The sequence below is a fragment of the Staurois parvus genome, unplaced genomic scaffold (assembly GCF_062004578.1).
Source record: "Staurois parvus isolate SC_StPar_1 unplaced genomic scaffold, SC_StPar_1.0 ptg000772l, whole genome shotgun sequence".
NCBI classification, from domain to species: domain Eukaryota; kingdom Metazoa; phylum Chordata; class Amphibia; order Anura; family Ranidae; genus Staurois; species Staurois parvus.
Window position 1 is genome coordinate 195747 of NW_028318568.1, and position 26817 is coordinate 222563.

Here is a 26817-nt window from a genome sequence, read left to right on the forward strand (position 1 = left end):
CAGTGGGGAATAGATGTGTAAAATGACTCCCATGTCGATCCACACCAAGACCCTCTCCTCTGATCACCTGTACAATATAGGCCAGTACATCCCTTGAGTACTTAACAAATGAGGGTGATCTACTCACCATGTCCTTGAGTCAATATACAATATTTTCCCATTTTTTCCAGTGGGCCCTTAATGGGTGAAGCCATGGATCTACCTGGGGGGTTGTGCTTGTTTTCACTTATCTTTGTGAAAAGGTAGGTGTATTCTATTGTTTGATCCAAAGTTACTTGAAGTTCTTGCCTCTTTGGCCATCTCCAGCTTGAAATTAAAGTATTACTAAACCCACAACAGTAAAATCAGTCTGTATATTCAGTAAAGCATGCGAGTTATACTCACTGTGGAACCTAAGGGGTTAATTATCCACAATGTGTAAAAAGGATGTTTGATCCTCTCTTCTCTGATCCTCTCCATTGTATTCTAAATATCTCCTGATAGAACAGAGGCTCGGGGGCAAGCTGCACATGCTCAGTTTGTTGTATATTGCTAGTGTTCTTTTTCTTGGGAGAGTGCATGTTATCAGCACAGGGCCAATCAGCACTGTCCAGACAGAGGTCAGGGGTCCTGCCTCCTCCTACAGGAGAATGAAAACTCCTCCTACAAGCTGTAACCAGTGCTCTCCTGGACACTGATAGAAGTCACAAGACTGCTCTTTCTGCTGATGAGAAAAGGTATTTAGAAGTTTTTGTATTTACTAAAATAATTGTATTTCCATGTTTGGTGTACTGTGGGAGTCCTGGGTTTACTAACACATTAAAGTAGATTCCAGGATCCCTAACTAATCTTAAAAATACTCCCTCCTCTCTCCCTCCACCTCTGTTCACGTGATAGGCAGGAACATAGTTTACAAGAAGACATGGCCTTCCACATCTGCCTAGACTGGGGCCAAAGCTGCTCACAGTAATGGGGCATCCCCACGTCTCAAAAGGACAGGATGCTGGTTTGCATTCTCAGGCTTCTAGGTCTAGAACATCTTGATGTCTGGGTCCAGATTTGTTTTCCAGGAACTACAAACTGGAATGTTGCACTCTGCCTCCTCCTTGCTTCAGTCCCTCCCACTTGTCTACGTCTGGCACGGTGGGCAGATCTGACTTTTTTTTTTTTCCTACATAGTTTAGATAAGGGGTCATTAGTCCTGTATCAACAGGATACGTTTTTCAAGGTTCCTACTGAAACCTCTTTATGGTTTCTAAACCCAATGCCGGAGTTTAGCCTTTTCTGGATCTGAAAACTTGAATTATTCTTGTGGGTTCAGAGGTTTTACATGGAAAATGTCAGGCCAGTTGCTGCCTCCCTCCTTCCAGGGTATTTCCTGCCTCAATAGACATCTGTCTCCTTTCCCTTTTAGCCTCTCAATGACTGTGTTTTCACCAAGGTAATTTCCCTAGTTTTGGCTATGCTCCATTCTCAAGGGGTCCAAGTTGGGGGTACCTGGACCATCTCCTTTTTAAACAATCAATTTCACTGTCAGCAAACATCCAACAGAGACTGTTACAGGTTCTGCAGAGCTTTGTTTGGATCCGCCATCTACAGAAGTCCATCCGCAGGCCTTGCCCACCATGTATATCACAGGTGTACACAATTTCCATGGTCATTCAAGCCCTTTGCAACAGGTGGGAAGTACTAGCTATGGACCTCCTGATGTCCAGATCTAAACTGTTCAGGTTTTATGCCAACTCCAGGGATCCTCAGACCTTTGCAGTAGATTGTGGTGGAACCATGGGATCAGTTCTGTATGATCTCTATGCCTTTCCACTCCTCCAGAGTCTACCTCACCTAGATAGGAGGGCATCCTAATGACTTTCACTGCACCAGGGCAGGTTTTCATCCTGCTGCTCAGTTGCTGGCTTTGTGTCAGCCATGGAAGCAATAGTCCTGAGGGACAGGGGCCTTGTGGATTTAGGGGTCTCTACCATCATGAAGGCTAGTAGATTGCCTTCTTGTTAAGTTTGTCATAAAGTATCATTGCCAATTATTATTATTTTTTTTTTTTAGTCGACCTTTTATCTTAGAAAGTACTCTGGAGGAAAAATTGGCCTTGATCTATTAAAGGATAAATTCCCCATTAAAAATTTATTTATTTATTATTATTTTTTTTTAGTGGAGCCCTGTGAAGCATTGCAGCTTCAGTAGTAACATGGTAAAGCCTGAATACAGGTGTAACACGTTGTAGCAGGGCCTCTGTAGAAGGCAGAAATTTGTAGGTCCCAAAGTCTTTTCCCTCAATTGTCCCACAGCCAGGCACACATGCAAGTTCTCTCTTTTGCCTCAAACAGTCTAGAGGGATTTTTTTTTTTTTTTTTTTCTGTTTTATTTCAGGGTTGAACTTTGATAGGGATTGGGGAAGGTAGGATGCTCCAATAACTTATTATAATGAAACTTTGTGGACACTGAACTTGGTTCTTGAAACTGAGAACTCTTGGAGATTAGAACCCTGACCCTGCGTAGCAGAAAGCGGACAGGTCCTGCAAAGCCGTATTGAGGAGGTTGAACCTTTCTTGGTGAACAGTCCAAGCAACAGCCCTTTCTGCAGAATGGTTCAGCTATGCTGTGAAGGGCAAACTTCTTAGAAAACTTGGCTTACTTTCTAGCACATAAGAGGGGTGATCTCTCCCAGCCTGTAATCAGATTCCCTCTAGATAAATGGATGCTTCCCACCAGTATCTTGCAGGCAGCTTCTCTGTGGTCCCTGACTAGATGCTCAGACAAGAGCCCTCTCAGCCAGCCTTCAACAGCAACCAGCAGCTCCAGGTCTTCAAGCCTTCCAACTAAGGCCTCCATTCTACATACACATGGCAGGATTGTCTGAAAAGGTAGACAATCCCCCAGGGAATGATCACACCTTGGCAAGAGGACAATAAGGCTGCTTCCTGCTACAGAGTATTTTTTTTTTTTTCTCCTAGAATCCTCTAGGCTGACCCCCATAGAGATTGGCTGCAGCTACATAAATATTAAGCTGCTGATTAATATTCTCCCACCTCTGTTACCAAGAGCTCCTCCAGGTGAACAGGGGGGAACAATCAAGCAGTCCTTGGTGCATAGACCAGACCAAAGGAATCAAACCCAGCTCCACTGGTTTAATTGAGCTAAACTAAATTTACCTGCACGAACAATTAATTGTAAACCCCAAACAGAATTTACCTAACAGAACAAGCTAGCCCCATTGACTACTATTGGTGCAAAGTAAATTTACCTATCCTAGCACCTTGTTAGAAATTCTGTATAAATTTCTCTGGTATTTCACTTTTGTTGTTTAACAGATATATAGTGTTGTATACCTGGAGTAATCCTCTAAAAAAGTGAGTAAATACCTCTTCTTTCCTGGAGTCAATTTTTCCATTGGACCGCGAAGATCTGAATGAATTACGCCCAGAGGTTTTTAGCTCTGCTTTGGAAAGGCTCTAATTTATTTCTTTTTATACAGCTGGTGCTTGTCATTGTTCACCTGGACTAATTTTTATTCCACTTGCAGTGTTATTCTTGGTTAATTTCTTTATTATGTCAGGACCTCTCTGCACAAGTCGTCTGTGTCATGTGTGAATGCAATTTGAATGTTTTTCTTCATTGGGAGTATTAACCATGTTATTGCATTTCAGCTAATACAGTTCATCTGTATTTTTAGACTGTGCAAGTAAGATATCCCCTTGGAACTTCCAACTGTCACCTTGGAAGGTCACCACATTGCTTTTTCACTGACAAAAGCTTAGTTTCAAGAGCAGGAACATAGGACATTTTTCACAGGTATCTTTCTGGGAAATAGGACTGTAAAGAAAACAGTCTCCTATTCCTTCTGATTCCATTATTTGTCCACTAGCTGTGGTGGATTTTTTTTTTCTTCTGTTTTACTCTAGTTGAAGTGAATAAAGAAGTTTGTCATTTTATGTGAATCGTAGCTCCTGAATCAACACACCATGCCTGAAAAGATGAGGTACAACTTTTGGATTGAAAAACATTCATTATGTGCAGAAAAATCTGTTTCTTCACTCTTCTTTTTTTTTTTGTCATTTAATTTAATTTTTTGTTTTTCACCTTTATAGATTTTCCTGATTCTGTAATCTTCTTCTAAATGTCTGTTTCTTGCACACAATGCATTCATGTTTCTTTTTGCATGTTACTGTATTTAATCTTTTTGGTCTTTAAAGGAAACTCCAACAGAAGCACCATCGCTTTTTTTAAGGGTTTCTGTTTTACACTTTGGTCTGCAGGACTGGACAGTATTCTAAATGAGGTCTCACTAAAGATCTATATACTGTATATTTGGACACAGGCACAATTTTAGTTTTTTCAGGTATTGACCAAAACATATTCAAGCTATAGTTATATAATGGATATGGACACTCTCAGGTTTAATTTGAGGGTATGTACATTCAAATTGAAGGAAGGGTTTAGGAATTACAGCTCTTAAGAGTAGCCATCCCCCCTTTTTCAAGAGACCAAAAGTAATTGGACAATTGAATGAAAAGCTGTTTCGTGGTCAAGTGTGGGCTACTGTTTCTTTATTAATTAAGCAGGTAAAAGGTCTGGAGTTGATTCTAAGTATGGTATTTGCATTTGGAATCTATTGCTGTGAACCTACCTCATGCATTCAAAGGAGCTGTCCATGTAAGTGAAACAGGCCATTATAAGGCTTCAAAAATGAAACCAATCCATCAGAGCGATAGCAGTAACATTAGGAGTGGCCAAATCAACAGTTTGATACATTCTGAGGAAAGAAGAATGCAATGGTGAGCTCAGCAACATAAAAAGCATGGACGTCCACGGAAGACAACAGTGGTGGATGATCGCAGGATCCTCTCTATGGTAAAGAAAAACCCATTCACAGCATCCAGACATGTGAAAGATGCTCTCCAGGAGGTGGGCCTATCATTGTTAGTCTACAATCTAGAGAAGACTTCACAAGTGCAAATACAGAGGGTTCACCACAAAGTGCAAACCATTCATAAGCCTGAAGAATGGAAAAGCCAGATTAAAGAGTCAATCAGTGTAGTTTAGGATGTGGTTGCCAACATCCCTATTTCAATACAAAGGGAATTTTTTGTACATTTTTGTGGGATTTTTAAGGCAACCTTGAATCGTATACACGAAAGTCACTTCTTAAAAGATTCACCATCATATTTTAGCAAAAAATTATTTTTGTTGTACCATATTAAAGTGCATCAAAAATAGAACATACTTGACCAAAATCGAGAACAATAATTTATAAGAAAGTATCTACTACACAAATTTGGTGGTTTATGTAGTATATATGTTTGCTCTATATAAATCCTGTATAATAATATAATAACTAGAAAAGCTACAATTTCTGGGGAAATTGTGTGAAGTGTTCTTGCCTCCACCAGTAGTCTAAAACTCACACTCTAGCTTTTGTTACTCTGCTGCTTGCTCACACACCTGGGTTCCTATGGCAACTCACTCTACAGCAAGGGCAAAGAAGAGCGGTTAAAAACAAACTGCTCCAACTTGCTCACGTCACTGGCGGTTGCCATCTTCAAACGGTTCTAGTTTAAAAATGATAAATCCTACACCAAAGAGCTTTATATTGTGAGAATCACAATACCCAGACCAGACCTACATTTTGATGCATAGTATGTCTCTGAAATATTAAAAATGAAGGCACAGTCACAGTTTAGAAATTGCCCTTCACCTTTGAGGTGGCTAGAGTGGAGTTTCAATGAATGTCAATGGGCGGCGTGAGTTGCAAACAAATGGTCATATTGTGAAAACAATAAGGACTATGGCTTAGCTGTGGACATTTTTAGTGGCAGCAGGGATAGCTGAACGTTTTGATATATGATTTTTGTAGGTGGGCTTGAAAATGAGGGAGTGATGGCAGTTTAGAAATCATGTCCTGATTTTTCAGTTCACACTCTAGCTTTTGTCCGCTCCCACTCTAGTTTTGAACATTCTGCCATTCTTTCTTATGGAACCAATTTCACCACAAAAACGCCGATATTTCGTGAACCATTCTACGAAACGTTCCACAAAGTAGTAGCACACCAATCGGGAACAATCTGCATGTTTCGGTATATTACTGTCTAGTGTAAAAACTGTGGGAGGAGTTAGGGTGGTAAATTTGGCTATATTAATATATATGTGAGATAACTAAGTGGTTTTGTCATGCAAGAACACATAATAATAATAATAATAATAATAAATGTCCGGGGGTATTCCTCAAAAGCTGATTTCCATCTTGCAACCCCAAATCTCACTGCTGATATATATTCAGCCTGGGATCCAATGCGTTTCGAATACATTAGTATACATTCTTTAGGGAAAGGATACCACTCTATAATAATAATTGTCATTAAAACAACAATCAATACATATCCTTGCAATTAAATATCAGCCATGAAAAAATGCATGACTTGCATAACTACCAAAGATAGCTGAAAGAAGATGTTTCACTGTGTTTAAAAGGCAGATTTCCTCCATAGCGGAAGCCATCAAATGACCTGCAAGGACCACTGGTGCTGCATCAGACACTGTTGCAATGAAATATATATATGTATAATGCTATATGTAATATGGTATCTTGAAAAAGCAGCAAAACATCAGATGTATGGAATATAATTGTGTCCTTTTGATAGACCCTTGCATAGACTAGTAGTCCACCAAGATGGACTACACATTTCACTTACAATAAAAGTTGTACTATCTATACAGACATTAAAAAATGTGAACTATAAGAATAAAAAAAAAAAAAAAAAAAAAAAACCCTATTATGTATAATCCAAATCATTACTGACATTTAACTTACTATATAGTTTGCAGCAATGTGAAAATGTTGAGGTCGAGCCTGGCTTTGCCGTTCAGACCACAGCCCTTCAAGGGCCTACTGCATGCATAAAGATTGACCACTCCCAAAATTAGGATTGTTCAATTTGAGTTTATTGAAGTTTCCAAAAACATAAGATAACGGAGTACAGATACATTAAGAGAAGACACATAAGGGTAGGGAATTGTAAACCATTATCTGAACATCAGCAGTCAAAAACATAACTCATATGTTACATTGATCTGAATCACCGAAATATGACAAAGGTGACTAACAGCCAAGACAGGAAAAGTAATCCAAGCATAGACAAGACAATGGCCCCCAGGCTCCATGGCCCTAGAGACGAGTCGTGTGGTGTGGGGACACATTTCGGAGTATAATCAAGAATGATTAAAAACATTGCGAAAAATGGTCATCTGAAAATAGGTATACTGAAGAAAAAATAAAGGAAAAAGATCACGTAAAGAGCAGAGGAGAAATGGGAAGGAACAAGGATGGCTCCACCATGGCTACACCAGAGCGGGGTCGGCATCTCTGGCAACCCAGGAGTGAAATTCGGAGTAACAGAACATGGTCCAAGGGGTCCAGATGAAAGAACAGATCCGCTATCCCCAATTCCCGCACCAACAGGCGTTCAAGGTCATGTGTAGTCCAGTTCATTGACCCATTCCCCTAGGGAGGGCACAGTAGTGGATTTCCAGTTGTGAGGAATAACTGCCCTAGCCACAGCCACAAGGTGTCTCAAGATATCCCGTTTCACTGATTTCTATAGATCCAGACAATATGGAGAAAAGGGCTATATCTGGGGACGGGAAAACAGACGTTGTCGTAATTTTGCAGTACAAATCAAAAATATATTACCAAAATTTCCAGATAGGTGGACAAAACCACCAAATGTGTAGCAGAGTACCTTGCAAGCATTGTCAACGCCAGCAAGTGTCAGGGACTGATGGGTCGAAGTGGTGAAGAAACAACGGGTATCTGTACCATCTAGTTATCAACTTGAAACCTTTTTCCTGAGTTTTGGAAGCTGGGGATAGTGCATGGGTCAAAATGAAGCATTTTTGTCAATCCAAAGGGGAAATAGTGAGTTACAAATCTACCTCCCAGGCATGGGTATAAGGAGGAAGATTGGGTGATAATGCGCAAAGAAGGATTGAGTATAAATGGAAAACTACATGAGTGGGAGGTTCAGATTGGAGCAGAGGTAGTTCAAAGGTAGTTGACGAAACGAGAGCGTCGGGAACAGAGGAAAATGAATGAACATAGGATAATACCTGTTGTCTCTGTAACCAGGAGAATGAGGTTGGGGGGGGCATGGTGGGGTTTGTCGAAAGCAAAGGAGGGTCTGATCGAAGGACTTGGGCTAATCTCCTGTGGTCTTGTTTGTTCCAAATTCCGAAGCTGGGAGCAGGGGGGGGGGGGGGGGAAGCTGTGGTCCCAAAGAAGGAGGTCATGGGCCCCACATATTTGGAGAGGCAGTAAATTGACATTCCACGCTCACATATGCGAAGAGCATGTTTAGTTAAAACCCTCAGAGTTGAAAGGTTGGGGCGGCATAAACGTGGAATCCAGGGTAATTGTCAGGAATGGACTTGCCAATAATGGTGGGACTCACCTGCCTTGTGGGCTGCTGTACCAGGGCTGGCCAGCGGGTGCTCTCAACAACCAGAGGTTCACTTCGGCAATTAGCCATCACCTGGGGCTGATTGCAGGTGGTGTATTTAAAGGATGGCCAGACCTGCAGTCTGTGCCTTGGTGTGTGTTTTTCCATGGGCCCCTGTATCTTGTAACCTGCATTCCTGTTCCTGTTTCTGCCTGACTTGTTGCTGACCCAGCCTGATCTTGACCTCTGCTGACTTCTCCTGTTTGATCCCTGGCTTGTGAACCTGACCATTCTCTGCCTGACCCCCTGTACCTACCTGTCCGTTAGTTGCTGTATCCGGCTCGTGACCTGACTACTCTCCGCCTGCTCCTCCTGTACCTACCTGCCCGATAGTTATCGACCCGGCCTGCCTGACTACGTTGTGCTCTATATGTGTATATACCTGTGTATCTATATCAGTTTAGGTTTGGGTTTGTTTCACCTTGTATGTATTTGTGTTAGCTTGGGGTTTGGTGCACTGCGTTTATATTTGTATTGTTAGTCTTAATAAATTGTCTTATTTATACCATATCTGAGGCCTACGTTTCTCTGTGTCAGTCCACACACTTCTGGTCACACCCGCATCCCTGACAGTAATGCTTTGATATCAATAGGGCACATGTGGTGTTGTATTTGGGCCCAGAGCTTAGAGGGGTGGTTATGAAACCAATCAAAGATTCGAACAAGAATGGCTGCTTTGTAGTAAAGAGAGGCATCAGGGGCTCCCATTCCTTCCTTAATTTTTGGGAGGGAAAGGGTATTCAAACGAATCCTAGGACAGCGTGCTTTCCAGATAAAAGTGGAGAAGAGGCGGTACAATTTAAAGAAAAACGAAATAGGGAGACAGATGGGGATTGTTTAAAGATGGAAGTTCTTCCCCCACCTCATACCTCTTTCAAAGTGTTTACCCTGCCCAACCAGGACAAACAGTTGTTGGTATAGGAGGATAGGTCCAGTTGAGAAGGGGTACAAAGTTCAGTGAGTAGAGTTGGGACAAATCCGTGGTTATGTGAATGCAGAGATAATGAATAGAGGTGGATCCGGTTTTGAAGGGGAAAGTCGAAGAGATATGCTGCAGGTCCTCCAATGCCAAAGAGATGTTCAGCAAGTCAGATTTAGTATTCATCTTGAAGTTACTAATCTGGTTGAATTTTAGGAATTCTTGTAGTATAGAAGGTAGGGAAATGAACAGTTGCGTCACAAACAAGAGTAGGTAATAAGCTAAGAGGGCTAATTTGGAATGCAAAGGACCCACAGAGCCATTGATCTTATTTCTGGCAGATGGAGAAGAATACAAGGCTAATCCTGGCTAACATGTGGGCCTAACCCTATTTGTTGTAACATCAGTGGAAGGAATTGCCAGTCAACACGATCAAACTGTCTTTTCAGCATCTATCACCAAAAGACTCTTAGGGATACTACATGTATGGGCATAATCCAAGAGAAGTGCTTGTTTAACGTAGTGTCCCTCGCCTTTCATCCAGTTACAAAGCCCACTTGATCTAAGTGGATGAGGTCAGGCAGGAGAAACTGCAATTTATTCGCTAACACTTTGGCAAAAATCTAGAGGTCTACCCCGATCAGAGAAATGGGCCTGTAGTTAGAGCACAAAGCCCGCACAAAAATTACGTGCTTTGCAGTGTTTTCAAAATGTTCCTCCATTGCCATTTAGGCTGCATTTGCATCTTCGAATTTCTGAATGTAATGCAACGTGCAGAAACCGTGGCTGCCATTTAGTTTGCATTTGCGCATTTCTGAATGTGTGAGGTTAGCAGACTTGTGTTTTTGTTGGGTGACAAAACATGCTACAAATGCGCCAAAATGTGTGATGCTCCATGAGCTACTTTGGTGCGTACATTGTGCGTAGGGCAACCCATTCCAATGAAGATGCAAGCAGGATCGTGTGTTTATGCTACGCTCAGATGTGAATGGGATGAAGTCTTTAGGCAGCAAGGATGACCAGAGAGGTAATTAAAGTTGATCCAACAAAGTTGCGTTCTTGTGTACTGATGCGACTTCTGTGCGACCATAGAAATCTGTGGGGCCAGGTCGCACTGGGAGTCTCACAAGAGTAGCAATTAAGACGGCACTCATTGAAATGTGTCTAGACTTGTAATGCGACTGTCACATCGGAAGTTGCACTAGTTTGAAACAGAGCTATATCTGTTAGTGCTTCATGGGCTTCTCAGCATCATGCATCTGTGTAGCAGATTTGCAAGCTTGCTACATGGTATTTGTTAACCTCCCTAATGGTATTCCCGAGTGTAGCTCGGGTAAAATTTCTATACCAAAAGCGGTACCCCCGAGCTACACTCGGGCTTACCATGCAGCGCTGCATAGGGAGTCCCTGCAGCACTTACCTTGTCCTTGGCTCCCGCGATGTGTCCCCTGCAGCGTCCCCGGCCATCTCCTCCGGCTGATGCCGGCATCCGGCTCCTGTGTTCCGGTCCCTGTGACGTCGGGACGTATGGGCGCCGCCGGAGGCGGGAAATTTGAAAATTTTTAAAAAATGTCATTTTTTAAACGATTCTACATAGTAAAACATTGCTGTTTCAACCCATTTCACATACATTTTGTCCCTAGTGCTTTGTCCTGTCCCCTGTCTGCATTTTGATTGTTTTTTCTGCCTGGAAACGTAAAAAAGTCCATGGCGTCCAAAAAGTGTCCCTTTAGGTCAAAAGCGGGTTTAGATAAGTGTCCCTTTAGGTCAAAAGCGGGATGAGAACAGCGATAGTAAATCAGAACCACTTGCAGAATTGAGTGATAATGATTGGTGGAGAAATTCCTCATCAGACACTGAAAACAATTTTGCGACTTTGCTCAGCGATGTGCGAACTTGGCGCTATATTTCAAATTTCAGTGTTTTTGGTTTGATTATCTTATTGAATTAAATGTATGATTTAGAATCTTGTTCAGACAGATTTCAGTGAGTTATTCCTAAAAATTACAGCCTACAATAAAAAACGACATATTTCCATGCAAAATAATGGTACCGCTTTCAGCACCAAAAATATGAAATAATCATACCGCTAGGGAGGTTAACACATGTAAGTTCTACCAAGTGGATGTTCAAGCCTTCTGTGATGCCATTTTCAGGCATGAAGTACTACAAGCTACTGTGTTTGTCAATCCTTTTCTTGATCTGTTTATGTGGGCCTGTGCGGTTTTTTTTGTTTTGTTTTTTTTCTTCTTTAATGAAAACCCAAAGATCCCAATATAGGATTGAGGTCCATTTATAGAGGTTACTTAACAGACTTTATTGCATTGACTCAGGGATATATTAACATTGAATACATTTGATTTAATTCTATCCAAAATCTCAAACATGGAAAGTACAAAACATAGAATGTACCCTTCCACTCCCTTCTAAAATATTAAGACTATGTCTCAAACTACAAAAGCAGGAAAGCCTGTAGATCATAGCTCCTGTAGTGATTATTGGCATAGGGTAACCAACCCTTACGGTATCTGGAGCAACCTATTCGTCCATTTAAACAGCCAAATACAGTTACATACTGTAGTTGAAAAGGTTGAATAAAGACACCAGTCCATCCAGGTGTGTGTTCCTGACAAAAACATTGCCCTTATCCCTGTATATTGTGTTCGTCAAGATACCTGTTCAACAGTTTTTTAAAAAAGATCTTTTATTCCTGCTGATACTGCCAATTGTAGAATCGAGTTCCACATCCTTACCTCCCTGATGGTGAAAAACCCTTTACGCAGTTTAAGTACTTCAACACAAGGCACTTTTACCTCCTTCCTGCCCAGACCAATTTTCAGCTTTCAGTTCTCACACTTTGAAAGCCAATTACTCAGTCATGCTACACTGTACTCCAACAAAATGTTTAATTTTTTTCACACCTGGGTTTATTTTTTGCAAAAAAAAGCCAAAGGTTTTTTAGTTTGTTTTGTGTTTTTTGTTTCTATCAAAAATGTTGCCAAGAAGTAATTTTTCTTCATAAATGTAGATCAAAATTTATACTGCTACATTTCTTTGGTAACAATTAACCCAAATCGGGGTATATTATTTAGTCTTTGTGAAAGATACTCTACACGCTATGGTACCAATAATTGAAAATCGATCACACCCGATGTACTGCCGGCCTATCATTTCTTTAGGCCCTAACATGCAAGGAAAGTACAAATGTCCCCTTTTTGGAAAGTAGCCAGTAGAAGGTATTTAATAAAAGGAATGGTGAGTTTTTTGAAGTTGTAATTTTTTCCCACAATTCTTGTGAAAATGAAAAAATTAATTGTTATATTAAGTTATTTCTCGCACACGGCATATACATACTTGCAACTACATTCCAAAAAACATTTTGCTGCTCGTCCGCAGTATGACATACAGAGACCCAACATCCAAGTAGCACCTTCAGGCGTTCTAGGGGCATAAATTACACATTTAATTTCCTGTCTACTAATCACATTTTGAAGGCCCTGGATTACCAGGAAAATGGAATTGCTCACAAAATGACACCATTTTGGAGAGCAAACATCCCAACGTATTTTCTTTGAGGCATAATGAGTCTTTTGAATGTATCCTTTTTCCACACGTTATTGAAACGTGGAAGGAAAGTGAAAAGGTGTTTTTCTTTTTTTTTTTTATATATAAAGGTGTTCATTTATAAGCTATTTCTAACACATTGCATGAACATACCAAGAATTATACCCCAATATACAGGAGCGCACTAGTCTAGGAAGCACGCAAAGCATGTTGGGCCATTTTCTTGTGATTTAATGTCCTCCACCCCCCTCCCTGTGGTGGCTATTATGTCTCCAATCTCCAATCACAAAGGTGTTCCTTGTATATGGTGGGCTGTGGGACAATGTCTGTGGGGATAGTATAACTATGATCTTTTAAAATGCAAAATGTTTTTCCATGACTTATTGTCATAATAAAGTACACATGATTTTACCAATATGTTTGGAATCTCTGTGCCTTTTAAAGTCCATTTGCAATTTTTTTCCCGCACTTTCCCCTTCAAATTTTGAACTCTTCACTAGTAAAATATTTTTTGGACATTGCGTCTCTGATTGTGGCTGTATGACGGATAAACTGCTGATGGGTGGCTATGATGGGTACACTTCTAATGGGTGGCAGTGGTGTTTTGACTCTGTGATGGGCACACGGATTATGCAGGCCATAGACGGGTCGAAAATCGTCCGAAAAAAAAATTGATTTAATGGATTAATTGGTCGGCCGTTTTCTGGATTTTGGCACCTTTTTTTATCGGTAAAGTTGGAAAAAATCGTCCGATTTTGCCGGTCGGCCACTTTTCGCGGCAATGGTGGGCAAATCGGCCGTGACCTGAAAGAAAAAAGAATTTTAACAGTCCGCTATTATATTTGACATGAAAAAGTATTGCGGTTGCAACAATGTATCTATTTGTATCCGAATAAAAACATCTGTATCCGAAATGGATGCAATGTTGCAACCGCTATACTTTATATATGTATATATGTGTGTGTATGTGTGTGTGTGTGTGTGTGTGTGTATGTATGTATATATATATATATATATATATATATATATATACACTATATGTATGTGTGTGTATATATATATGTGTATATATATATATACTTTTATATAAAAATATTTTTTTTTTTACCGTTGGTGGTAACGTCGACCCATCTATGGCCTGCATTAGGCTGCACTGATGGCTGTGGTGACAGGTACGCTAATGGGCTGCCCTGGTGAATGCAATGACAGGTACACTGATGGATGCACTGATGGGCTGCATTGACAGGTCCACTGGTGATTTCACTGACAGGTACTCTTTATTAGGGGTGGTGTGGTGAACAGTAGTAAAGGGGTTAACTTGTAACTCACTGTTCCCGGATTCTCCTCCTCACACAGAATTGGTGTGTGAGGAGGAGAAGACAGGAACAGTGAGTTACAGCTGTTTATATTTATGATCAGATGTGGAAGGTCACAGCTGATCACGTAGTAAAAAGCCAATTTCATTGGGTTTTTACCCTGAGCGGGGAAACGCTGTGTCCAAGGGACACAGCTGGTCAGTGATTGCTGGTCTGTGCACCCCTGGGAGCGCTCATGAGTGGTGCGATAGGAAGGATGTCATATGACGCCCACTGAGAGGGACTTGGCTGTCAATCTGCTATAGGCCGGGTGGAAAAGTAATTTAAGTTAAACCATTTTTCTTTCAATCTTATCGAGTGGCCTGTATCTTATTATGCTCCCTGAGACTGAATAGTTTATTCCCTATACTAGAATCACCATTAAGATACTTGTATATTGCTATCCTATCCCCTCTCGAGCTCCTCTTCTCCAGGGTGAATAAGTTTAGTATTTGTAATCGTTCCTTATAACCGATGTCCTCTAGTTCCCGTAACATAGGTGTCTGTTTATCAAACTGAAATCCGCAGCGATCCTGAGGATCATTGCTGAACTCAGATCATTAGTGGTTTATGAAACAGAGGATCAGCAGAGAACATGTTCTCAGCTGATCATCTCCGCGCACACAGAATCTGTCAATGACAGAAACAAACACCTAGTTTATGAAGGAACAATGTTAACCCTTCACTGGCGATCTGTGTGAAAATTCTCCCTCCCAGATTCTCCAGCCCAGAGGTGGAGAATTGGGGAGAGAAGAGTGAATCCTGGGAGTATTGAAGAGGAAGGAGGAAGATTGACACCCGATGGGGTAGAGAAAGTTAAATACACTGTGAGTGTCTGTCTATATGTATGCAGTGTAGTGAGGTACTGAGTGATCTCCTCTGAGAGAGCCGCAAATGAAGCAGAAGTAATTTACCGCTTCTTAGTAAACTGTGTTTGACTGATTTTTACTGTAATCTCATGAGATTACAGTAACAGGAGCCATTTTCTAGAGTTGAAAGCGTTTGTAGATCGCTTCACTCCTCATTAGGAGAAGCGATCCACAACGCTTCATAAACAGGCATTCGGAGAGGAGAGCTGTCTTCTGTGAGAATGCCAGAGAACTGAGCAGCGGTCCTTTACCGCTGCATAATAAACTGACACCTAAATTGCCCTTCTTTGGAGTCTCTCCAGTTCCTGCACCTCCCTCCTGAGGATTGGTGACCAGAACTGGACAGGATAGTACAGATGTGGCCGAACCAGAGTTTTGTAAAGTGGCAGGATTACTTTCACGAAGGTTCCCTCACTAAAATCACCTCAATACTCTGGTTTCCCCAATATACTGCTGGAATAGCAGGCACATATAGCAGGTTAAGGTATCAAGAAGCAAAGGGGCAAGCAAGGTAAATACAAATTGAAGAAAAGCCGTTCAGGCACACAGGTAGATGCTCTTGCTAACTAAGCTGATACTTGCATGTTTCCTAATGAATAATAGATATATCCTTGTCACAGCTTCCTGCAGCTATATAACATGCACAAAGCCATGAGCTTGTCATGAGCTGTATTTGGCTAATCCAGAAATCACAAGATGATGTAATACAGTTTCATTAATCAATCAAAAGGTCAGCTGGTGGTAACTATATTTGGCTGAAGTAAAGCAACTAAATGTCAGTATCAACATCCACTAAGTGGCTTATGAATAGTTTACTTCAGTAAAGTAACCAGTCCTGGTTTGTGTTTACTATTGTCTCCCTATCTGCAGTTGGGTCTTTCCTCCACCATGCCAATAAGTGCTGGTCTTGGTCTCCTCTCTAACTGGGTACTTTCCTCTGCATGCTACTGCTCAGACTGCATGTTATGGGTTGGGGGCATGCTCAAGAGTGATGTAGCGCTGTGCTGACTTCTATGCTCTTGCTGTATAGTGTACTCAGCTTTGCCAGTACAACTGAACCACCCTTACGACAATATATTTATGGGGAAAACTCCTCCCCATCATGCCTATCTCAGTCGGACTTGCCAGTAAAATCTGTGTCCCAGAGTACAGAACAGGAACCACCTCTGCTCTTATAAAGAAATATCCTCCTGCGCTTAGAATGGGGCCCTAACCCTAAAAGCTGCTGACACTAACCTTATACCTATTAGGTGAAGTGACTAATTACAAAAAGTGTAGCGCTAAATAAATATACAATAAAAAATATATTAAATAATGAACAATATAGTGACACACTCAATCCCCTTAAAACACACAAAAAAGGGGATAACACACAAATTGTGCAACACGTGACTTCCCGCTCTGGGAATATAACAAGTGCAAGTGACTCACACAAAAATGCAACAGTGACTCTCACAAAGATAATATAAACCTCAAAGACAGTCCACACACAGTGCATATATATACACTATATATAATCCGATGAAAGTGCTCCAATTCAACTGTCTTGCAAGTGACTGTGTATAATCCGTGATCATTCCTCCAGTGACCTGAGTGGCCCCTCACTTCCTTATCTCGACCCCACAGGGTCAGCTCGCTCAAAGGATAACACCAATCCTGATAAGGGCAGATTCCTCACAGGCTCCCCTCAAGGAAATGAACGCACCTCACTCCAAGCCTCCATACAGTGCAGTATCACATTCCCCGGATCATGTAGATGGTTTAGATCAGGTGTATCAGAGGTAGTCCCAATGGCTAAACAGCAACCAGCTGAACCTAATACAAATTAAGCTTTCAGGCCTCGTTTACACTTGTAGTGGAGATGCAAGAGAAGACTTCACCAGAGTGAATACAGAGGGTTCACCACAAGATGTAAACCATTGGTGAGCCTCAAAAACAGGAAGGCCAGATTAGAGTTTGCCAAACGACATGTAAAAAAGCCTTCACAGTTCTGGAACAACATCCTATGGACAGATGAGACCAAGATCAACTTGTACCAGAGTGATGGGAAGAGAAGAGTATGGAGAAGGAAAGGAACTGCTCATGATCCTAAGCATACCACCTCATCAGTGAAGCATGGTGGTGGTAGTGTCATGGCGTGGGCATGTATGGCTGCCAATGGAACTGGTTCTCTTGTATTTATTGATGATGTGACTGCTGACAAAAGCAGCAGGATGAATTCTGAAGTGTTTCGGGCAATATTATCTGCTCATATTCAGCTAAATGCTTCAGAACTCATTGGACGCCGCTTCACAGTGCAGATGGACAATGACCCAAAGCATACTGCAAAAGCAACCAAAGAGTTTTTTAAGGGAAAGAAGTGAAATGGCCAAGTCAATCACCTGACCTGAATACAATTGAGCATGCATTTCACTTGCTGAAGACAAAACTGAATGGAAAATGCCCCAAGAACAAGCAGGAACTGAAAACAGTTGCAGTAGAGGCCTGGCAGAGCATCACCAGGGATGAAACCCAGCGTCTGGTGATGTCTATGCGTTCCAGACTTCAGGCTGTAATTGACTGCAAAGGATTTGCAACCAAGTATTAAAAAGTGAAAGTTTGATTTATGATTATTATTTTGTTCCATTACTTTTGGTCCCTTAACAAGTGGGAGGCACATATGCAAACTGTTGTAATTCCTACACCATTCACCTGATTTGGATGTAAATACCCTCAAATTAAAGCTGATAGTCTACAGTTAAAGCACATCTTGTTTGTTTCATTTCAAATCCATTGTGGTGTATAGAGCCAAAAATGTTAGAATTGTGTCGATGTCCCAATATTTATGGACCTGACTGTATATAGATCTTTAGTGAGACCTCATTTAGAATACTGTCCAGTCCTGGAGACCTCGCTTACAAAGATATTGATAAGATAGAATGAGTCCAGAATAAGGTTCAGGAGGGCAGTAATGCGAAACCAAAATCCAGAACATGGGGACATGACCTTTAACTGGAGGAAAGTACTTAAAAAAAAAAAAAAAAAAATTCCAAACTATTTGCATAGTCTATAGAATGAAGAAAAGTTAAGTTTAGGGAGTAATTCATACAACTCTACTTCTAGGTGAGTTAGTGGTCACTACTTGAAACATACAGATCTTTAAATAAAGTGTACATAATGTGCCATTCCTAATGTTATACGATCATGTATTGCAATATATGCTTGTACATCATCCAGGTACCCTGCAAATTGATTTTCTTAAAAATAAAAAACGTGTCTATAATTACCTGCTTTGTGTAACTATTTTGCACAGAGCAACCTGGATCTTCCTCTTCTCGGGTCCCCCACAGGTTCTCCTGGCCTCTGTTGGGTGCCCCCATAGCAAATAGCTTGCTATGGAGGCGCCAGTGGAGGCATGCTCCTAAGCCGTGGCTCTGCATATTCATTCATGTGAAGAGTCATGGCTCTGCCCCACCCCCTCTCTCTCCTGATTGGCTCACTGGCTGTGATTGACAGCCAATAGCTCCCACTGCTGCCTCAGCCAATCAGGAGTGAGAATCCCTGTAGACCGAGGCTCATCGCTGGATCAAGAGGGAGCCTCAGGTAAGTGTTAGGGGGAATGGGGAGGCTGCTACACACAACATTTTTTACCTTCATGCATAGAATACGTGAACGTAAAAAACCTTGAAGTTCCTTGTGGTAATCCAGGAAGAGGTTATAGGGAGGACTCTGAGAAAGGAAATCCAGAGTAATCTTTTTGAGACCACAGATTGCCAGATGCAATGTCCAATTATGATCAGACATTTTGGTTTTAAAAAGTTATTTGGTCTTGCCAACACTCTGGAGATCACAAATCATGAGATCACTCCCTCTGTGTTTGAAAAATCTTTAGAATATAAGGTCTTTCCAGTAGGAATTTCTATTGTATCATATACAGTTGCAAGAAAAAGAATGTGAACCCCTTGGGATTACGTGTAGTTTTGCATGAATTGGGCATAAAATGTGCTCTGAACGTCATCTAAGTCACAACAATAGAAGAACACAGTCTGCTGAACATAATACTACACAAACATTAGATGTTGCCATGATTTAATTGCACATAACATTCACAGCGCAGGGAGGAAAAAGTATGTGAACCTTTGGACTTAATAACTTGTTGACCCTCCTTTGGCAGCAATAACCTCAACCAAACATTTCCTGTAGTTGCAGATCAGATTTGCACAACGATCTGGAGTAATTTTGGACCACTCCTCTTCACAAAACTGTTCCAGTGTAGCAATATTCTTGGGATGTCTGGTGTGAATCGCTCTCTTAAGGTCATGCCGCAGCATTTCAATCGGGTTGAGGTCAGGACTCTGACTGGGCCACTCCAGAAGGTGTATTCTGTGCTGTTGCAGCCATTGTTTTGTTGAATTACTTGTATGCTTTGGGTCGTTGTCCTGTTGCATCACTCATCCTCTGCGGAGCTTCAGTTGGCGGACAGATGGTCGTACGTTTTCCTGCAAAATGTCTTGATAAACTCTGGAATTCATTTTCCCATCAATGACAACAATCCGTCCAGGCCCTGAGGCAGCAAAGGAGCCCCAAACCATGATTCTCCCTCCGCCATGTTTTGCAGTGGGGATGAGGTTTTGATGGTGTGCTGTGCCTTTTTTTTCTCCACACATAGTGTTGTGTGTTCTTCCCAAACAACTCAATCTTGGTTTCATCTGTCCACAGTATATTTTGCCAGTAGTGCTGTGGAACATCCAGGTGCTCTTTTGCAAACTTCAAACGTGCTGCAATATTCTTTTTGGACAGCAATGGCTTCTTCCGTGGTGTCCTCCCATGTACTCCATTCTTGTTTAATGTTTTCCTTATTGTAGATGTGTCAACAAAAATGTTAGCATGTGCCAGAGATATCTGTAGGTCTTTAGCTGACACTCTGGGATTCTTCTTTACCTCATAGAGCAGGGAGAGTAGCAACAGTGTTAAACTTTCTCCATTCGTAGACACTGTCTTACCGTGGACACATGAACATCATGGCTTTTGGAGATACTTTTGTAACCCTTTCCAGCTTCATGCAAGTCAACAATACTTGATCGGAGGTCTTCTGAGCACTCTTTTCTGCGAGGCATGGTTCACATTAAACTAGTAAACCCAAAACAGGTGTGTGTTTTTTAAGGGCAGGACAGCTGTCAGCAACACATCCAATATCATCACACTGATTGGAGTCAAGGTTGGCTCACTCCTGGCTCCAATTAGCCCTGGGAGAAGTCATTAAGCTAGGGCCTCACATATTTTTTCCTCCCTGCACTGTGAATGTTTACATGTTATGTCCAATTAAACCATGGCAACATCTAATGTTTGTGTAGTATTATGTTCAGCAGACTGTGTTCTTCTATTGTTGTGACTTAGATGACGTTCAGAGCACATTGTATGCTCCATTCATGCAAAACTCCATGTAATCCCAAGGGGTTCACATACTTTTTCTTGCAACTGTAGATGTATTTGCACAAAGTCCAAGACTACACTTCTACAGTATGTGTCTGTAGATTGGCAGCAGTTAGACTTTTGCAGTAGTGGCAGTGAAAAAAAATATCACCTACGGATTCTGCTCTTTTATATGTAATAGTGAAGGTGAGAGAGATCTCTGAATTGTGGAACTGTCTGCCAATGTTGACTAAAAATCGTGTTTACGGAATCCTTCTGTTCATGTAATCCCGGACAGACTGGATGATTTTCAGATGAAGGCTCTATGTGGGCCAAACCTCACTTCCAGGACTCCTTGTGCTTTACGTTGTATGTTTGGGGTCATTGTCCTGCTACAGAATACATTGGGGGCCAATCACACACCTCCATGATGGTGTGGCAGGTTTCACAAGTATCTGTCTGTATTTCTCAGCATTGAAGATACCCTTGATCAGGACCAAATCTATGACTCCATTTGCAGACGTGGAGCCCCAACCTTTTAAGGAACCTTAACCATGTATTACTGTGACCTGCAGACACTCATTGTACCACTCTCAAGCCCTTTGGCGAATAAACTACCTCCTGCTACAGCCCAATATTTCAAGTTTTTTTACTTATCAGTCTGGAACACCTGCTGCCAGTTTTCTGCATACAATCTCCTATTTTTTGTGCAAAGTAATCTTAGACTTGTTTCTATGTCAATGGCATGGCTTTTTGGTAATAGTTCTTCTATGAAAATGGCTTCTGGCCAGACTTCTCCATACAGTAGAGGATGTTCCTGCATCTCACTGGTATCTGCCAGTTCTGTGCTGACCGCAATGCTGGACATCTTCCCATGCCGAAGGGAAAAAAGCGTGATGTCTTTCATCTGCTCCATTAAGTTTTCTTGGCCTTGGCTGACCATGGTGTCTAAAGTTGGCTGTTTCTTTGTGCAACCTCAAAAGAGCTTGAACAGCATATCTTGAAACCCCAGTCCTGCTTTGAAATCTTTGAGAGACCTCCCTGATGCAGTGTAACTACCTTGTGTCTTGTTGCTGTGCCATGATATGACCTGTGACATGAAACTTCCACTGCCTCACTTTAGTAGCAGAGTTTGGCTGTTCCTCACCCAGTTTTAAGCTTCCTACACAGCTGTTGTTTTTTTTTTTTTCCAGTTAATGCCAAGTGTAAAAGTCAATCCTGTGCTACCATAATAAAAACAAATATAAAAACTATACAAAAAATCTTTCAAGTTGTTGCTACCGTTAAAAGTGAAAAATGATACACTCCCTATTAGAGTCCAATTATATCTTTAAATAGTACAACGCCACCCCAAATTAACCCCAAACATAAGACAAATTTTTTGTGAACAAAAAGTCCAGCATTCCAATTTGTGATGCCCACTTCCGGAACAGAGTGCACAGTAATAGTTTTTATCTTCAATTACACCATAATATACCCATGCTCTCCAAAAAATGCAAATTCCAATCTACTCACCTCTTTACAATGATCCCTAAATATTAGGTCACAACCAGCATGGTGAACTTGTTACCAATTTCAGGTGCATGTCCTTTTTTAAATCTGCTTCCATATATCGCCTGGTTCCCATCCAGGCTCATTCACAGGTAGATTTTAACATCACTAGTCAGTGTCTCTGATTACCACCTCACCTGTCATACAGTCATATGATCATATATTGCTGTACTGCACTGGTGACAGTATGTAAAAAGGAAAAAAAAATTGTGAATTGCTTCATTTTACAAAAAATTGATGAGAAAATTTAGGTTTTCAAAAAACACGCCATACCTCTTACTAAATACCACAGGCCGCCTACTTTCTAAAAAGGGGTTATTTGGGGGACATTTTTACTGTCCTGGCATTTTTGGGCCTCAAGAAAAGATAGGCAGTCAGTACATTGGGACTGATACATTTTCAGGTATATATACCATAGAATATATTAGTAGGCGGAGGGCCAGTTCACACTACTTGTTTGTTTTTTCAGTTGCTTTTTTTCTGCATCCAAAACGCACAAAGTAGGTAATATGGTTGTCAATGCCATAGTCCACATCAGTGCCTGCAGTTCCAGTGTGTTCCAGTTGCAGAAAAAGTAAAACAGGCTGTATTTTTTTCTGCACAGAACTGTACTGGAAAGTACCAAAAATGCACTGGAACTCGCATGTCTCTATTTAAATTGAAGACATAGGGAAAAAACACACTGTAATGCGTAAAAAACGCATGGGAAAGCTCCAAAAAAAGTGCATGCAAAAATGCATCCGGAACACATCTGGACTGCGTTTTTATAGAGGGAACCAGCCCTGAGTCTCTGCAGTCACTCCAACAACAGTGCTTTCACTGTTACGTTTGTGTGTGCCTGTTGCTGCTGTTTGTTGCTGTAATATTGCACACCTAGATTATTGCATGTGAACATCCTGTGATTTGTGGATTGGTTCTGTCTGGTGTCCAGTACTGGATGATAGAGATGAGGAATTCTGAGGAACCTGTAAATTCTGCATATTGGAGTACAGTGCAGAACACTGGTCCCTCTTTTCTGTGCGCTTTGCTTGCTAACAAAACTGGACCCTCACAAAGTGGGTGGTGTTATATAGTCACTTAGGAGGCGAACACAGTAAAGCTTTTGTCTGCGTCCAATCACCTGAAGGTAGAGGCATGGAAAAAGGATCTAATGAATAGATTTTGGTGCCCTGTACTAGGTTTCTAAGATACAAAATTTAAATGTATTTCAAAGTTTTGAGTTTTTTTTGTATTTCTTTGTTTTCCTGAAAATGCCTGCTTGGTTCCCAAATTGAGTACCAGGGTTCCCAGATAGGCTGGTTTTATTCTGGTATTGTGTAAGCCTTGGTCCACACTAATGTGACATGAACGTCGCAGCGACTTCTTGCGCAGTTTTGCTGTAAGATTTCCCAGCTATCAGGTATGACTTCAAAGTGACTTATGAGAAGCATTCCTATGCTTTGAAGGATCAGTGGGTTTTAACCCTCATCTCTCCTTCCTGATCATCCTTGCTGCCTAAAAACTTCCTCCCAAGTACATTCCATTCATGCCTGACTATAACGGAAATGTGTGTTCCCGCTCTCCTCCTCCTCCTTTTCCTCTTCCTCTTCCTCCTCCTCCTCCTCTTCCTCCTCTTCCTCCTCCTCCTCCTCTTCTTCCTCCTCTTCCTCTTCCTCCTCCTCCTCTTCTTCCTGGGCTAATGAAAAACATCCATGCTATGCCGCATTGAGGCAGTAATTGCTGCAAAAAGGGCCCAAACCAAGTACTGAGTACATATGCATGCTTATACTTTTCAGAGGTTCGATATTGTTCTATGTACAATCCTTGTTTTTATTGATTGCATGTAATATTCTAATTTTCTGAGTTTGTGGATTTGGGGTTTTCCTGAGCTGCAAGCCATAATCATCACAATTATGACAAGTCACAGCTTGAACTATCTTGCTTTGCATGTAATGAGTCCATCTCATGAATTAGTTTCACCTTTTAAGTTGCATTACTGAAATAAATGAACTTTTGCACAATATTCTAATTTTTCGAGTTTCACCTGTAAACTAGGGCTAAATGTTCGTTCATTACAAGGTTACATAACTTATTCAATTTGGGTTCTTGAACATTGCATTATAGCACATTCGTAACATGTTTATATTTTGGCTACATGTCTATACCGATTTATACCTGCTTGTAAGTTTAAATGTTCAGAGAAATGGGGCAGTTTTTTTTAGTTCACCATCTTGGCCAAAAATATTGGCACCCCTGCACTTGTCAGATAATGCACTACTTCGTCCAGAAAACTGTTGCCATTACAAATGTTTAGGCATTCTCATGTTTTTTTTTTTTTGTTTTTTTTGTATTGATATGACACAAAAGTGGAGACAAAAAAAGCCAAATCTGACACATTCCACACAAAACCCCAAAAATGGACTGGACCAAATTATTGGCACTGTCTCAAAATTGTAAGAAATAATTCTTTTCCACGTTTTTGATGCTCCTGTAATTTGGAATTAAACTCCACTGTAACAATTGACGGTGTGATTTCTATATTGTCAGCATCTATTAACCAGTTAGTGTTGAAAAATTGACTCAACCTTTCTGTTGTGTCTGTGTTGCATGAAGCAAAAGCACAGCAGAGAATTGTCTGAGGATTTGAGAACACAAATTGTGAAAAAACATGGACAATCTCAAGGTTGCAAGTCCATCTCAAGAGATCTTAATGTTCCTATGTCCACTGTGTGAAACATTGTAATGACAGTTACAGTCCATGACACTGTAGCTAAACTTCTTGGATGTGGATGAAAGAAAAAATGATCAAAGATTGCAATGAAGGATTGTTCGCATGGTCGCTAAAGAACTTGGATCAACTTCCAGACAAATTGAAGCTGACCTTCAGGCACAGGGTACAACTTTGTCAGCTCACACTATACATCACCATATGAATGAAAGGGGATGCTATGTTAGGAGACCCAGGCAGACCCCACTGCTGACACAAACATAAAAAAGCCAGACTGGAGGAAGCCAAAATCCTTTTGGGAGAATGTGCTGTGGACAGACAAAACAAAATTACAGATTTTTTTGTAAAGCCCATCATCCTACTGTTTTTAGAAAAAGAAAGGAGGCCATTAAAGAAAATAAGTCCCTACAGTCAAATATGGTGGAGGTCTCTGATTTTTTAGAGTTGCTTTGCTGCTTCAGGCACTGGATGTCTTGACTGTGTGCGTAGCATTGTAAAATCTGAAGGCTACCAACGTGGTGTAGTGTAAGGCCCAGTGTCAGAAAGTTGGGTCTCCATCAGAGATTATGGGTCTTACAGCAGGACAATGGCCTAAAGCACACATCAGAAATGTTTTCAGACAGTGCTGGGGAGTACTGAACTGGCCAGCAATGAGTCCAGATGTCAATCCCATCGAGCACCTGTGGAGAGATCTCAAAACAGCAGTTTGAAAAAGGAACCCTTCCAATCTGAGAGACCTGGAGCAGTTGCTGAAAGGAGTGGTCACAAAATTCCAGCAGAGGTGTAAGAAACTCATTGATGGTTACAGGAAGCAATTGATTTCAGTTGTTTTTTCCAAGGGAGGGTGCTACCAAATATTAAACTGAGGGTGCCAATTTTGTCCAGTCCATTTTTAGAGTTTTGCATGGAAAGTGTCAGATTTGGCTTTTTGTTTCCCTATTTCTTTTGTTTGTATTGGTATGACAAAAAAGTGAACATGAGAATGCCTAAACTTCATTTTCTGGGCAGAGTGGTGCATTATCTGACAAATGCAGGGGTGCCAATATTTTGGCAATCACTGTATATAGCAGATGTGTGTACCATTTCCGCAGCATTCATGATGCTATGTTTATGAGCTTCCTTTTGTAGGCTAACACATTACTTTTCTCTAACAGAAAATGATGTTGGAAGAAGTTCTTACGGAGCTATTCAAGTACAGCAAGCCTTTGATTATGCTTACCTTGAGCTAAGCCGTACAACATCTCCAACTGCAAGATCATATTCTAATGGTGATTCTGAAAGGTATTTTAATATAAAGTGAATTTCTTGCTGTATGTTAAGCTTTAGCAGTGACTATGGTCACCAATTGCCACGTGGGTATGTGTCTGTTATTTAATGCAGATAAATGCCTGATGCTCCTAAGAGTGCATGAGCTACTTTGCCTCATAGAAGGTCGCCTCTGACATCACATGTCACAGCATAAACGAAGGACTAGGTGCTCTAAGGCAGTATGACATCTATGTCCAGCTCTGCTAAAATAAGATGTCTCAAGTGGATTTTTCTTTTCAGTCCAGAAATTTCTGGTGGGTTTAGGGCAGAAATCTTAAATCCTATAGTCTTTCCAGTCAGCCAGTAAGAACAGGTCTTTGATATTTCTCTGACAGGTCACTACAGAGACAAAGCAAACAGAACTATCTAAACGGTGCTTGCATTGCATGAGGCTCTGCACTATGCATCAGATCACATTCTGTTGCTGCAGATGTCCTATCTAGGTCTCAAAGCAATAAGGACTGAGTCATCTTGGATGCTCTAAACACTTGCCAGGCTAGGTGAGTAGGCTGTGTGGTCACTTGGGTGCTGGTTCTTGGGAGGTATGTATGGCTTTTGTAAGCTTTTGATTCTAGTCACATTATAGTCACATTTTTAATTTTTTTTTTAACCGCTAATGGTGCAGTTTCCAAAGCCTTCTCCCTTTTTTTTTTTTTTTTTTTTTTTT

At 41.1% G+C, this 26817-nt stretch overlaps 1 protein-coding gene across 1 annotated transcript in view; it reads left to right on the forward strand.

The window, feature by feature from the left end:
• The window catches only part of TENT4A (terminal nucleotidyltransferase 4A), a gene marked incomplete at its 5' end in the record, with an annotated part of 219594 nt that overhangs the window by 181962 nt on the left and 10815 nt on the right, over positions 1 to 26817 (forward strand). The window contains one exon of the mRNA XM_089654514.1: positions 25997 to 26123. Coding sequence (XP_089510640.1) covers positions 25997 to 26123 — 127 coding nt within the window. The remainder of the gene's footprint in view (positions 1 to 25996; positions 26124 to 26817) is intronic.